Below are 15,623 nucleotides of genomic sequence, written 5' to 3'. Positions count from 1 at the left end.
GTGTCCCCTGGCAGTTGCAGGGGCTGGCCCTGGTGACAGTGTCCCCCTGATGGGTTGCAGGGGCTGGCCCTGGTGACAGTGTCCCCTGGCAGTTGCAGGAGCTGGCTCTGGTGACAGTGTCCCCTGGCAGCTGCAGGGGCTGGCCCTGGTGACAGTGTCCCCGCAGCTGCAGGGGCTGGCCCTGGTGACAGTGTCCCCTGGCAGTTGCAGGAACTGGCTTGGTGACGGTGTACCCCTGATGGGTTGCAGGGGCTGGCCATGGTAACGGTGCCCCCTGGCAGTTGCAGGGGCTGGTCCTGGTGACAGTGTCCCCCTTATGGGTTGCAGGGGCTGGCCCTGGTGACAGTGTCCCCCTGGCAGTTGCAGGAGCTGGCTCTGGTGATGGTGTACCCCTGATGGGTTGCAGGGGCTGGCCCTGGTAACGGTGTCCCCTGGCAGTTGCAGGGGCTGGCTCTGGTGACGGTGTCACCTGGCAGTTGCAGGGGCTGGCCCTGGTGACGGTGTCCTCGGCAGTCAGTTGCAGGGGCTGGCTCTGGTGACAGTGTCCCCTGGCAGTTGCACGGGCTGGCCCTGGTGACGGTGTCCCCGGCAGTCAGTTGCAGGGGCTGGCCCTGGTGATGGTGTCCCCGGCAGTCAGTTGCAGGGGCTGGCCCTGGTGACGGTGTCCCCTGGCAGTTGCAGGGGCTGGCCCTGGTGACGGTGCCGGTGACGCCAGGGGCGGGGAGGGCCCAGCAGCGCTGCGGGATCGGCCCGGCAGAGCCCGGAGGAGGAGGAGGAGGAGGAGGAGGAGGAGGAGGAGGAGGATGCGCGAAGTACCGCTGTGAGCCCCGGGAATGTCCCCCTGCGCCCGGCCACGGCACGGACAGACCCCCGGAGCTGCTCCTGCGGGATGGGGAGTGGCTGAGCCAGGGTGAGGAGACCCTTCCAGGGAGGAAAAGGAGATGTGAGCCAAGGGGAATGTGTCTCTGTGTCCGTGCACGCTGTGGGGCAGCAGAGCCAGGATGAGGGTGGTGGATCCGGCTGGGTGGGCTGTGGGATTTCTGCTGTGTAATGGTTTGTTCACTGTCCTGTGAACCCCCTGCATTTCTGGGATTTGCTGGAGCAGGGAAGCAGCCACGGAGCTCTCCAGGTGCCATGGCTGTCCCCTTGCCACTGGCAGGACAGTCAGCAAACGCTGTGGCTTTGTAGGGTGGCACATGGCACAGCCTGGAACTTCACCAAGTGCAGCCTGGTTTTCCTAAGCCCGGCAGGGTCTGAAGTGGAGCATTAATTAACCCCTTCCAGGGAGTGATCAGAACACTGAGAAAACTCTGTTTGAAATGAGCTGTAACAGGGTCACTTTTCACTCACTGTCTCTGATTTGGAGATCTGGATCTTACCAACAGGGAGATTGTGGCAAGCACATTTCTCTCTCTCTCAGGATTTTTTATTGAGGTGCAGAGAGAGAAATGAAAGAGAAAACAATTTCTATTTCTGTTCCTTGTTTTTCTCTTGTGGAATGTGTTTGGAGAATTGTTTACCCAGAGTGGGCGCTTGGTTGGACCATGGTGGATTGTTTGGGCCTGATAGCCAATCAGATCCACCTGTGTCTGGACTCTGGCGAACAGGGTCACGAGTTGTGAGTTAGTGAGATATGATAGTTAGAGAAAGTAGCATCTAGTATTTAGTATCCTCTTTTATATAGCATATGAATGTATTATAACATAATTATAATAAAGAAATCATTCAGCCTTCTGAAATGGAGTTAGACATCATCATTCTTCCCATTGGGTTCACCGACATCTACAACAGGAGATCTGTGCAATCATCTTGGATGTGTTTTGGCAGGGCATCACAGAGCTCATTTTCCTCCTTTATTCCTATCTGGGAATCCTAGGATCCTTGATTTGCAGCAAGCTGAGGCAGGAAACATGATATTTATAAATATTTATGGCTGTCAGCCATTTCATAGTTCTGGATTACCCCTGGAAAAAAATATAAAGATGTTTTCTCATTATCATCTGTCAAATGAACAATTGTATGTGGCTGGAGACCTCGAGATTCTCCTTTGGGAATAGAAATCCTGGTGGTGTAGGAGGGCAGGCTGGGCTGAGCAGGGATCCTGGAGAGCAGGATCAGGCTCCAACCTGCACCTGCCTGGTCTGGAGTGGGATCAGCCCATCCCATCTGCCCGTGGACTCACTGGGGCTGTGGATGGGATGGGATCACAGGGGCTGTGCCTGAGGGATCCTGCAGGTGCCATCAGGGCCTTACTGGTGGTACCAGGACTTGCAGCCCCTCTGTCATTGCAACTCTGTGCTTGCATTGTGCCTCAGGGTCTGGTTCCTGGTGCTCCAGGGCAACCTTTGAGCTGGGAGAGTGTTCCCAGGACCGCTCAAAGTCACTGGTCTGGGCTGTTATTTCAGGAGAGTGAGCATGGAATGTGCTTGATCTCATCTTCTTGCAGAAAATACTTCTCAGGGTGTTCTATCAGCTTGGTTAACTCTCCTTCATTAATACTTTTCTTTAAGACAGCTGTATCTTTTATCTTTAGGAAAGATTTGGTAGCTAGGGAACAAAAAAAAGGAAAGGGAATAGCCAGAGAGAGCCTTCTGTCTGCAGCACAGAGTCAGGGATGATTGGGGTGCTTCTGGGAGAGGTGGTCATTCCTGTGGGAGCACACCCAGCTCCTGCTCTGGGCTGCAGGTGGGACTTGTTCAGGTGACGAGGATGAGGCCTCTGTTTGTTCCCTAGATACCTGTGCCAGGTAGCTCTCATGTCCTTGGAGCAGCACCAGCCAGGTGCCAGGAGGAGTTCCAGGCACTTCAGTGTTCCATGTTCTCCCCTTGCTCATGTTGCTGTCAGGATGGTTTATTCCAGGAGATTCTGATTCATCAGATTTAGAGAGCAGCATCTAGGATTTCCTGTGGGGATATTTCCATGGGGGAAATCTCTGGAAGCCTTGATACTAATTTTGCATTTCCAAACTTCTGGTCTCAAAAATGCTGTTAAAACCAGGGACTCCTCACAGAAAATGTGCCTCATTTTCCTCCTAGTGCAGTTGAGCCTCACAGCCTGTGCAGTCAGCATTTGGAAGAACTCTGCAGAACTCCACCTTTTTTTTTATTTGTCCCAGGTGAAGCGAGGAGCTGTTTTAAGTGGGTTATTTTGTGGTGGTTGTCAGTTCTGTACATGACTCATGTTGTTTTCCTGCAGCTGTGGCAATCTGGGAGATGGGCTTGGGAAGACTTCACAGCTCTTTTCCCTTCCTGCTTCAGATGATGGGGCAGAGGGCAGCTCTTTGAATTCCTTCTTTTTCCCATTTGGAGACACCTTTGCACCCATGATATCTGCAAGCTAAATATGCTCAAGTATCAACTATTATCCTTCTGTCTGGGAGTTTTAACCCTCCTCTTCCCCCACCTTCCAGTTTTGACTGGATTTTGGTTTTCACTCTTCTGTTTTTCCCTCTGAATGATTGCAAACACTCAGTGTCTTCCAGAACCAGAATTTTGGGAACGTATACCCAAGCTATTGTTTTCCATGGGCTGGAGCAGGTTAAACTGGAGGCCCAGTGGTTTGGCTGAGTTCTCATCTGAGGGAGGCTGCAAGTCCCAGTTTGGTGTTTTGCCAAGCCCCCATTTGGTACCATTTTCTGCTTTCCAGGCCCCATTGGATGCTTTGCTTTCCCTGTATCCCTGCTCCCATCCATGCCTTCCTGCCCATCCTGCTCTCATCCTTGCCAGATCCACCTGGGATACCCTTCAGCTCTGTTGGAAGTCTTATATATTCCTTTTCTCCTCTCCCTCTCCCATCTGCTTGCCTCAAATGGCAAAATATCCTTGTGGCAAGTCCTGGATTTGGGGAAAAGGCACCATCTAGATGCTGATGGTGATTTACTTTGCTCTGAACAGTCATTTCTAGGAGCAACCCCATCTCCAGGTGATCTGCTGAAGCTGGGGAGGCTGTACCTGGCACAGATCACCTGGGAGCACATGCCCATGGTATTCAGCTCAGGAAACACCTCAGTAGCTCTTTATTTCCATTGAAATCTTTGGTTTTCCTCCTATATGAGTTTTGTTTTTTTATAAAAAGAAGAAAAACTAAGAAATGCTCAATTTTCCCCCTTCCTCCCCCACCAGGCTTCTCCTCATATAATGGAGGAGGGATGAATGGCATGAGCACCATGACGGATTTCCTGGAGGAGCCTCTGCCTGGTGTGGGCACCTACGAAGATTTTAACACCATAGACTGGGTGCGAGAGAAGTCCAGGGATCGAGACAGACACAGGGAGGTAAAAATCCCTCCTCCTCCTCACTGCAGGATAATTAACGTGTGACTCTTGCTGGGGTAGGGAGGCTCTTCTTGGAGACCCCTGGGGTGGAGGGATTGCCCTTAGGATGGGGGCTGAGAGTTCAGTTTGAGGAAAAAGAGCACTAAATCAAACTTGTTGCCGTTTTTTTGGTTGCTGCTTCTCTTCTGAAGGTTTTGATTTATTCCAAATGGGGGTTTGGAGAACAAAACCAGCCTGGTTTTCTGCTCTCACATTTGCACTGGTGAATGGTGCTCTTTCTATTGGAATTTTTTTGTTTGAGGAGACTGGGTTCAGTTCTTCCAGAATTCCTTCCCAGGACTTCACTCTGCAATTAAAGGAATCTGCTCAGAATGCAAGGGGGGTTTTAGCTGAACACCCATGTCCCCAGCCTGCTCCTGCCTTGCTTCCTCACAGGGAATAACAGTGGGGAGCTGGAATGTTTCCCTTGGAAGAGGCAGCTGGGCACACAATGGCTGTTCTGTCATCCTTTGTCTGCCTATCAGGAGCAGTGAGACTGATAGGCCTCAGCCATCCTGGGCTCTGGGACAGGGCTGAGTCCCACTTCCCAGTGCCACCAGTGCCCACTTCCCAGCTGGACCATTCCTCTCTGCTGGCATTAAATCTGAGACCCCAATCTCTGTCTGTATTGTTCTGACTCTGGCACAGGTGCCCACAGAAGCTGTGGCTGCCCCATCCTTGCAAGTGTTCCAGGCCAGGTTGGATGGAGCTTGGGATAGTGGAAGGTGTCCCTGCCCATGACAGGGGGTGGTGCTAAGTGATCTTTAAGGTCCCTTCCCACCCAGCCCGTTCTGTGATTCCATGATCCTTGATCCATTCTCCTGCCCATACCCCGAGCTGTAGGAGCAGCCACTGTCAGATGCTTTTTCTCTCCCTCCTCAAAGCAGAGTCACAGTGTCACCAAGTAGTTTTAGAGCATTTACACCACAGTGGATCAGAGTCCTCACAGGTTTTTATTTCTTTCTGCAAACCCTTTCCCAGATCACCAACAGAAGCAAAGAGTCCACCTGGGCCCTGCTGCACAGCGTGAGCGATGCCTTCTCTGGCTGGCTGTTGATGCTCCTTATTGGTTTGTTGGCAGGTGAGGGCAAACCTCCAGGTAAAACTAATTTCTGCACTGCAGCATCAGGATCCATTCCTCCCCAAGGCCTGGCTGATCCTTGGAGCAGCAGGATTTTGGAGTGAGGACTTGTGCTGACATTTTTAAGTGCTTTCAGCCTGTGTTTGTGCAAAACCAAAATACAAAACTGAGGCTGAGAGATGTCCTGGACACTGCTCTGGGTCTGCTGCTGGCATAGAATTCTGAAATGAATAAAAAACATTCATTAAAGCAGAGCTGATTGAAACACTGGAAGTGTCTGTGCTGAATGCTCCTCATGGGTACTGAAGGGATTAATGCCAGGGGCTGCCTGCAAGAGTTTCTTATTGTTTGATGTTTTTCCATCTATACTTAGATATAAAAAGGGAGAGGTATTGCTTGGAAATCAGGTGTCTTTCAGAATTCAGCTGGCTGAGACCTTTTATATTACTTAGAAACAAACTTTGGCCCCAGGGCAGCAGGAATAAATCACTTGGATACAAATCTTCCCGATAGGAAGCAGCAAGCATCTGTCACGAGGGATGGGGTGAAATCTTGTGTTAATGTTTACCCAGGAAGGCTGCTGGCCAGTTGGTCATTAATTGGGGGATTTGCTGGATGTTTATTGCAGCCTCTGAGCTTGTGCTGCCACTTGCTTCTATGGATCAGAGGTCCCTGGCCTCTGCCTTGGTGTGGGGGTTTTGGGATTGGAGGAGTTATTAACAAAAGTGACTTGAAGATTCCTCTTAAAACCTGACTTCCCTTCTGTGCTGGCTCTGCTTGCCTTGTTTTACTTGGCACAGTTGTAACTTTCCCCTCCTTTATTTTTCTTTTTTTAAATTAGGGTTGGAAATGTTTTCTCCAAATTCAGAGTTATTCCTGTCACAGTGTTGCTGTTGTTGGTACAGCTCCTGAATCCTGGTGACACATTTTGTCTGAGTCCCCCAGGAATGTGGGACATCCCTCTCTGCCCTCCCACTGCTGCTGTGCTGTATTTAACAAACAGTTACTGAGAAGAATTAATTGCTGGTGATGCAGGGGAGGGTTTGGACACAGTCAACCTTTGAAGCATCATCAGCCATGCTCTGTTTCCTGACTTGCTCTTTTCAATATATTGAAATTATTCAAAACTAGGCAAATCCTCTCATTTAGCTCTCGATAGAATAAAAGTGATTTGTAGGCAGAAATACCACACTGCTCTATGTGTTGGGAGGTGAGTCCAAAATTGGTAGGGCAGGCTGTGACCTTCAGGTGTTTTAGTCTGCTCATTAAATTATTTGGGGTTTTTTCCCTTTAAACCAGGTTCCTTGGCAGGTCTGATCGACATCTCTGCCCACTGGATGACAGATCTGAAGGAAGGAGTGTGTTTGGCAGGGTTCTGGTTCAACCATGAGCACTGCTGCTGGAAATCCAACACCACCTTCACTGACAGGGACAAGTGTCCTGAGTGGAAGAGCTGGTCCCAGCTGATCCTTGGCCATGGAGAGGTGATGTGCACCTGGAGCTGCTTTTGGTGCTGAATTTCCCGTTTGCCCAGCCTGTAGCATCCCTGGGGTGATGTGGATGCCAGAAGTCCAAGCTCTGAGTGGTTCAGTGGTTCATTGTTGGGGCCCTAAAGGAGTGTCAATAAATAGGTTATATGGGTGTTGTCCTTGGAGGGGATGTGGGAAGGCAAAACACTGCCACATTTACAGGTGCAGTGTGCCACTGGTGTGTCCAGGATGTGCTGTTGGAGGGTATTTTGCCCATTTTGGGGAATGCCATGATTGTTAACCCAGCAAATGGAACTTGGCCTTGAAAGGTCAGACTTAGGGCAGGTCTCTCCATTTTTAGCTGATAACTCTGTGTGGTGTCCTGCTGATTCCCCGTGCTCACTTCAGTGCCCAGGTCTGATGTGGTTTCAGTTGAAACCATCTGATTTTAGCAATTTCCTCTATGTTTCAGGGGGCCTTTGCATATATCCTCAACTACTTAATGTACGTTATTTGGGCCTTGATGTTCTCCCTCCTTGCTGTGCTCCTGGTGAAGGGCTTTGCTCCCTATGCCTGTGGCTCAGGGATCCCAGAGGTGAGTGAGAACAAGAGTGGGTTGTTTTGCAGGTGGGATCCACCACCCAAAATTTACACATGCATGTTATGGAATAATATATTCCACTTTAGATGATGGCTTCATATGTAGGTGTTTTTCCAAGCTGTTTGAAACATGTCTAATACTAAAGTCTCCATGCAGTCCCTTGGAAAATCAGATGTTTTGGTGTTGCTGCAGGAGGTACTGCTTAGGTGTTCCTCCAGCAGGGATAGTGGCCCTCAGGGAAAGACTCAGATGGCTGCTCCTGCCTTTGTGTGGAGAGATATTTTTATGGACTCTCACTTTTGATAGCTCAGGGGGACTCTTGAAAGCTGTAGGAAAGGGCAGGATTGGGAATGTTCAGTAAATCAGGAGCTCTGACCAGGGCTTGAATGAAAGCCTGTAGAGCTTTGTGTGCTTGACTTCCAGATCAAAACTATCTTAAGTGGTTTCATCATTAGAGGCTACCTGGGCAAGTGGACGCTGGTCATCAAAACCATCACCCTGGTGCTGGCCGTGTCCTCGGGGCTGAGCCTGGGCAAGGAGGGGCCCCTGGTCCACGTGGCCTGCTGCTGTGGGAACATCCTGTGCCACCTCTTCACCAAGTACCGCAAGAACAAGGCCAAGCGCAGGGAGGTGCATGGGGACTCCAGCCTGGGGAGGTCAGGTGGGCTTGGGGCTGAGGGTAAATGGTTCTGTTTTGGGGTAAATGGTCCTGTTATGATTTTTTTTTTTTGGAGCTCCTTCTCGTGGAATTGGCTCACTCCACCTTTTCCCTGCTGTCTTAAAGCAGGTCAGACCTAGCTGACTGTGTTGTAGATAAACATTGTGCAAATTTAAGTGAAGACATACCAAAAAAGGGGGGTCGTTTGGAGGGCTGAGAAGTCTGAGTGCCTCTGTCTGTCCCTCAGGTGCTGTCAGCAGCTGCTGCCGCCGGTGTGTCTGTGGCTTTTGGAGCTCCCATTGGAGGAGTGCTCTTCAGCCTGGAGGAGGTAATCTTGGAATGCTGTGGGTTAGAAACACAGCCTGTGGAGAAATTCCTCCTGATGTCCAACCTGACCCTCCCCTGGCACAGCTTGAGGCCATTTTCCCTTGTCTACTCTCCTGACAGCTATGTCCCAGGGTACCTGGGTGTTACAGCAGACCTCTTGTTAGGGGTAAAAATGAGCCAAGACACAGACTCTCATTTAACAACATGAAAAGGGTCCCAGTGTATTCTTCTTTACACTTTAGCCATCCTGACTGACTACAGCAAACTCCTGCTGTTGGCTTCTCTGACAGACTGACTGCTGGCTATTTCCTGCTGGAATATGACTGCAAGTATTTCCTTGCTGCCTCTGACCACAGGCTTTTACCTAGCTGCACTATGACTGCAGGCTCCAACAGCAGGCTCTAAGTCTATCAGACCCAGACTGATCTCACAGCAGATCTTTTGCAGCAGCAACTCTCTTCCTTGTTTCATTCTTCTTTGTCTCTCTTTGGATTGTTCCTTCTTCCTCAGGGCTCCTCTGCCTCCTCAAGGTCCTCTTCCTCCAGGCTCTCCGTGACTGCCCAACCCACCCCTTCTATCACACTTATCTTAAATAGTCACAGCTGCGACCCATTAAGGGCGAGGCTATTCTTCTTTGGTAATTAGTACAACTGTGATTTATCAGGGGTGAGGTCACTTGTAATTTCTTCTTCTGCATCTACACATGGAAACAAACTTTTCTGGTTTATCAATCCTCTTTTTTTCCCCAAGGACCTAATCCTTAATCTGTTGATCTGGATGTGAAAGGACTATTGCTGTTTAGCTCAGGGGAGTACCAGGATGGATTTCAGAGGAAGGCAGGGATGGATTTGCTCAGCAGGGCAATAGTTGGTGGCAGTGATGGCAGGCACTGCTGTTTGGTACTTTGGACCTTGCAGAGCCACAAAATTCTCTCAATTCAGCTCATGGCTGATGTGTAACAGGTTTTATTACCCAAGTGAGATGCTCCAGGGATCACAGAGGACACATGCACGTGCTGCAGGCCACGGCGGCTCCCACTCACTGAAGTCCTCATTGAACTGGAGCTCCAGAGCAAGCCTGGGGTGCTTGGCTGGAGAGCAGGGAATGAGCCAGTGTTCATGGATCTCTGTCCTGGCTTTACTCCCTGCAGTGGGGTTGTGTTAAGTGCTCAGGTGACCAAATGTGCTTTGTTCTCTGTGGATATTCTCAGCTAAGTCAGAGAGAAAGAGAAAGGTTTTCTAACAAGGCAAGAGCCTGGGAAACAGTTGGGAAAGAATGTAAATAATTCTCTAATCTATCTTGTTATTGACATTGTTTATAGATATGCTCTGCCACTGTGCGTCATTCACTGCACACCAATGGCGTGACATGTTTTTACTCTAAGACAAATGAAATTAGTCTTCTCAATGTTCTCTATATATAGAGCGGTATATTTGAAATAAATCAGAGCTCATTTTCTTTGCCTTCTGATCTGGAGTTCTCTGTTCCCGTCCTGCTCGACAGCGACAGTTCTCCTCTTCAGGTGAGTTACTACTTCCCTCTGAAGACCCTCTGGCACTCCTTCTTTGCTGCGCTGGTCGCTGCCTTCACCCTGCACTCCATCAACCCCTTTGGCAACAGCCGCCTCGTGCTCTTCTACATGGAGTTCCACATGCCATGGCATCTGCTGGAGCTGGTGCCCTTCATCCTGCTGGGAATACTTGGTGGGCTCTGGGGAGCTTCATCCGTAGCAACATTGCCTGGTGCAGGCGGCGCAAGACGACGCGTCTGGGCAAGTACCCGGTTCTGGAGGTGTTCGTGGTGACGGCCATCACGGCCATCCTGGCCTTCCCCAACGAGTACACCAGGATGAGCACCAGTGAGCTGATCTCAGAGCTCTTCAACGACTGTGGGATTTTGGACTCGTCCAAGCTCTGCGAGTACGTGAACGATTTCAATAGCACCAAGGGGGACGATCTGCCTGACCGCGCCGCTGGCCCCGGCATGTACGTGGCCATGTGGCAGCTGGCACTGGCCCTCATCATGAAGGTCTTCATCACCATCTTCACCTTTGGCATGAAGGTGAGGGTTGCCTGTAAAGGAGCTCATGTTCTTCCCATGCTCTTCAGGACCCTTAAAGTTTTATTTCCTCCCTAACCAGACATGTGTCCCCCAAGCTCTGTTAGAAGGGGACAGACTGCAGTTGTTTGTCCTGCTGCTTGGATCTGAGGGCAGTAGAAACCTTCCAGTCTGACTGTGGGCACCAAATGCAGTCACAAAACTGCCGCCTCAGGGCTCCACATCCCATTTTCCAGACACAGAACGCTCCTAAATTGTCCTGCCTCAAGCTTTTTTGATAAATATGTGATTTAGATGAAAGAGCTAATTGCAAAGCAATCAGTGTCTTAATTTGTTAATGCATAATTGGAGCCGTTCCTTGCTCAGAGGGTTTGGAAGTTGTTTGGTGCAGCCTCTGGAGCTGCAGGTGTAGTTCCCAGGTGTGAGCTTTCCTGCAGTGGATGGAGCTGATGGACAGTTTTTATGTCCCTGCTCATTGCAGGGGGGTTGGACTAGATGACTTTTCCAATGTCCCTTCCAGCTCAGCTCCAGCAAAGCCTCTGCCTCACTCTGGTTTGAGGTTCCACCACTCCTCTGTGCAGTCCCTGGGCTCTGCTGCTCACTGCCCCGTGTTCCCACAGGTGCCCTCGGGGCTCTTCATCCCCAGCATGGCCGTGGGGGCCATTGCGGGCCGGCTGCTGGGGGTGGCCGTGGAGCAGCTGGCCTTCTACCACCATGACTGGGCCATCTTCAGCGGCTGGTGCAGCCAGGGGGCTGACTGCATCACCCCTGGCCTCTATGCCATGGTGGGTGCCGCCGCCTGTCTGGGTAAGCTGGGGCTGCCTGGGGCCACGCTGGGGCTGGGCCTTGGTTGGCCACGTGAAGAGGTGGTGTGGTGGGTGAATGGTTGGACTCCCTGATCTTAGAGGTTATCCCTGCCTTAATCATTGAACCACAGAATGGTTTGGGCTGGGAGGGATCTTAAAGACTATCTCATTCTGTGACGATTCTGTGGCTAGTGATTCTGTGGCTGAAGAGCTGTGGTTGTGGCCGATCATCAGAGCTGGTGTCACCTCAGGAAACTCTGTCACAAAGCGTGCCATGTGTTCCTCACCCTGGTGGTGTTCTTTTGCTGTCTCCAGCCTGGTGCTGGGCAGGGCAGCTGCAGTGGGGAGCTCCTGAGTGGGAGCCAGAACAGTTGAGGCTGCCCAGGGACTTGAATTTTCCTCTGAGGTTTTAATTCATTTTACTTCCTGTTCTGGCCTTAAATCTTGTGATGCAATTCTGCTTTTAAGTGCTCTGTGTTTTGGTAACACTTCTTCCTCTTGGCTGAGTTGGAGAGACTGGGTGCACATGACTGAACTTCACTTTCACAATTTCCAGTCCCTTCATCCATGGAATAGTACAGGAGTCCTAATGGACTACTTTATCAGGAGAAACTCACCTCTAAAAACATGCCACCAAACCCCATCTTTGGCCTTTTTAGAGGGGATACACCTTGTTTGAGCAGCCCAGTCTAGTGGGAGGTGTCTTTGCCTGTGACAGGGGTTGGAATGAGATAGACTTCAAGGTTCCTTCAAACCCAGACCTTTCTGGGATTGTTTGCATGTAATTGATGGAAGATAAATACACTTTGACTTCATTAATGGTTCTGTTTGCTGCTGGGCAGCACTGAAGGGTCTGTGCCCCTTTGGGGAATGGGTATTGGAACAAAACTCCTGTAAAATATTTGGGAGTAGTTTTAGGACTTGAATCTTAAAAGTGTAATTAAAACATGCCAAGAGAAAATTCCGCAGAGACCCTGAGCTCCGTGCCAGGGCCTGGTGCTGTGGCAGGGACAGAGGTTTTGGTGCTGTTCTGATTGTGTTTGGCGCTGCTGAACGGGGCAGTCCAGCTGTGCTGGCACCACCCTTCTCTAGAGGCGGGGACTGGTGTGACACAATCCCAGAGTGACCTGAGCCGTGCTGTGTTGGCAGGGGGGGTGACCCGGATGACCGTGTCGCTGGTGGTCATCATGTTCGAGCTCACCGGGGGCCTGGAGTACATCGTGCCCCTGATGGCAGCAGCCATGACCAGCAAGTGGGTGGCCGACGCCATCAGCCGGGAGGGGATTTATGACGCCCACATCTGCCTGAACGGGTACCCCTTCCTGGAGGCCAAGGAGGAGTTCTCGCACAAGACGCGGGCCATGGACGTGATGCGGCCACGCAAGAACGACCCTCACCTGACGGTCATCACGCAGGACTCCATGACCGTGGAGGATGTGGAGACCATCGTCACCAGCACCACCTACAGCGGCTACCCCGTGGTGGTGTCCCGGACGTCCCAGCGCCTGGTGGGCTTTGTCCTCAGGAGAGACCTCATAATTTCCATCGGTAAGGGGTGGCACTGCCCGGGTGAAGGTGATGTCATTAATGCCAGCTGTCACTGACCTGGGGAGGTCACACACTCCTGGTGCTGGTGGCTGGGCCAGCTGGTGCATCCCTGAGCAGTGTGGGTGGGCTCTGCTTGCCTTGGATGTGAAGGACAGGGTGGCTTGTCACAGGATCATTTAGGTTGGAAAAGCCCTCCAGGATCATTGAGTCCAACTTGTGTCCGATCTCCACCTTGTCACCAGCCCAGAGCACTGAGTGCCACATCCAGGCCTTCCCTGGACACCTCCAGGGATAGGGACTCAAGCTCCCTGGACAGCCTCTTCCAATGTTAGCAAGTTTTCTTGTGAAGAAATTCCTGCTGATGTCCAACTTGAACCTCCCCTGGCACAGCCTGAGGCTGTGTCCTCTTGCCCTGTCACTGGTTGTCTGGGACAATATGGAATAAAATACAGGAACAGGGGCATCAGGATATTTATGTGCATTGCCTGCCTTCTGTGGTACACTTGAGTTTCTGCACTTGGGTTCCTTGGAATCTCCAGGGATTCATTAAGAGTGGTCCTGTCCCCAAGCTGTGCACAGTAAGGCACAGGATGGGATTTGGGTTTTCATGATCAAATAGCCCAAATATTCTGAAGTATTCTGAATATCCAGCTGGTTTTTGGGCTGCTGGACCTGGCCCTTCCCAGGAAGCCTTGGAATGCTGATATCAGATTGCAGTGTGGCAGGTACCCACAGTATCTCTGTGTGCATTGCTGTGAAGGTCTGAGGGATGGCCAGTACTTGACTTGTTCTCCATTCCTGACCCTGATGACGTCCATGGAGCCTGTGCCAATCATTGAATGCTTAAAAATAGTCCTTTAACTGCTCTACATGGGACCCAAATCAGTGACTCATAAAGGTACAAAGCATTTTATTTACCTCCTCTAAAAATTGGGAAGTTAAAAGGTCTCCAGAACTTGTATTTACCTGGCCGGAGTACAATGAGATGCAACAACCTTGGCTTTGGGCAAAGCTGATGTGCTGATCCTGCAGTGGAACTTGGGAGATCTTGGAGGTTCTCCCAGGTAACGAGTGGCAGGACAATACCTGAAGCTGTGCCCAGGTGAGGTTTAGGTTGGATATTGGGGAAAATTTTTTCATGGAAAGGGTTGTCCAGTCCTGGCAGAGGCTGTTCTGGAGTCACCATCCCTGGAAGTGTTCAAAAGAATGTGTGGATGTGGCACTTTAGGACATGGGATTGTGGTGACCATGGTGGTGGTGCTGGTCGACAGTTGGACTGGATGGTCTTAAGGATCTTATCCAACATTAATGATTCCATGGTTCCCTTAGAAGAAAGGCTGGAAACCTATCACACCCTCCTTGGATGGGAACAGCTCTGGCAAAGGGAAGGAAAGGATTTCTAAGGCCATTAAATGTGAGCTGAGGAACAGGAACGCTCCTCTGTTTGGAAAAGAGTGCTGATATTGATTTAAATATTTCTCTTTTCAGAAAACGCCTGTAAGAAGCAGGATGGGATCGTAAGCACCTCAGTTATTTGTTTCACTGACTACTGTCCCCCCCTGCCTCCGAGCTCCCCGTCTGTGCTGAAGCTCAGGAGCATCCTGGACCTCAGTTCCTTCACGGTGACAGACGAGACGCCCATGGAGATCGTGGTGGACATTTTCCGCAAGCTGGGATTGAGCCAGTGCCTGGTCACTCACAACGGGTAGGAGCCTGGGGCCTGGGGTCAGAACCTCCTCTGCTCCCAGGGCAGAGGGGACTGGGATCCATCTGGGGCTGGATACTGCAGCAGTTCTTGCCTGGTAAAGGTGCTTGTGACAGCCCAGCTCCAAGCCCTGTCCAACCTGGCCCGGCACACTTCCAGGGATGGGGTAGTCACAGCTGCTCTGAGAGCCTGTGTCAGTGTTTTACCACCCTCAGAGGGTGCAATACTTTCTGTGGGGTGTCACTTTGAATCCCAAAAGACTCTTCAGCAGCTGCAAGGGGCTCAAGTGGCCCTGCCAGGGTCCCTTCTGACGGTGTTGGTGCCTTAAAAGCATTTTTTCATTTTCCAGGAAGCTACTGGGGATCATTACCAAAAAGGATGTACTAAAGCACATTGCACAGATGGCCAACCAGGATCCTGATTCCATCCTCTTCAACTAGAGGCAGACTGTAGGGATTGTGTGTCCCACATACCTGGAACTTTCTAGCCCATCCTGGGTAGACTTTCCTATTTTTATTGAGACCATGGAACTGTTTCCAGCATTTTCCTCCATGGAGCTGAAGAAGATATTTTTTTTCTACCAGATAACGAATTGCACTACGGAATCTGTGGAACATGATCTTCTTTTTAGAAGAAAAAAAAGAGACTTTATTTACATTGCTTTTGTGAAGTTGCGTTGGAAAGATTCCATGAAGGAGTAAAAGCAAAATGTTAGAGAATTGTATTTCCTTCTCTTCTTTAATTGGAACTGCTGTTACAAATGTGGGGAGGAAAAGCCAAGGTGTTTGTGCGCTTCCAGAGGTGTGGAAGGAGCAGGATGGTTTTGCACACAGTATTCAGGTGGTGGCAGGGGGACAGGGCTGAACTCAGGGTTGTGTATTTCCAGTTGTCCACTTGGGAAAAATCACAACCTTGGGAAGCCAAAATAGTGGAGAGAAAAAGAAAAATTTGGCCGGCTGAGGCTGCTTGGATGAAAGAAGGAAAAAAAAAAAAACAGCAAACCAACCCTCCCCCCAATCAGATCTCCTTAAAATTTGGCCCAGAATCTAATTGGGAAG

General features: G+C 50.5%; 1 protein-coding gene across 1 annotated transcript; it reads left to right on the top strand.

Annotated features, from left to right (window-relative positions):
* The first annotated feature begins 619 nt into the window (after positions 1 to 619).
* Positions 620 to 15,289, top strand: LOC128795141 (H(+)/Cl(-) exchange transporter 5-like). Its single transcript, XM_053955676.1, is given in 13 exon segments — positions 620 to 910; positions 4,122 to 4,273; positions 5,294 to 5,393; positions 6,693 to 6,877; positions 7,335 to 7,457; positions 7,887 to 8,093; positions 8,369 to 8,449; positions 9,971 to 10,163; positions 10,166 to 10,509; positions 11,127 to 11,313; positions 12,462 to 12,860; positions 14,349 to 14,565; positions 14,915 to 15,289. Coding segments are annotated over 12 exon segments (2,253 nt in total). The 5' UTR covers positions 620 to 910; positions 4,122 to 4,147; the 3' UTR covers positions 15,006 to 15,289.
* The last annotated feature ends 334 nt before the right edge of the window (positions 15,290 to 15,623 follow it).

This window comes from Vidua chalybeata, chromosome 14 (genome assembly GCF_026979565.1).
Source record: "Vidua chalybeata isolate OUT-0048 chromosome 14, bVidCha1 merged haplotype, whole genome shotgun sequence".
NCBI classification, from domain to species: Eukaryota; Metazoa; Chordata; class Aves; order Passeriformes; family Viduidae; genus Vidua; species Vidua chalybeata.
This window is presented reverse-complemented; position numbering and strand designations above follow the sequence as displayed.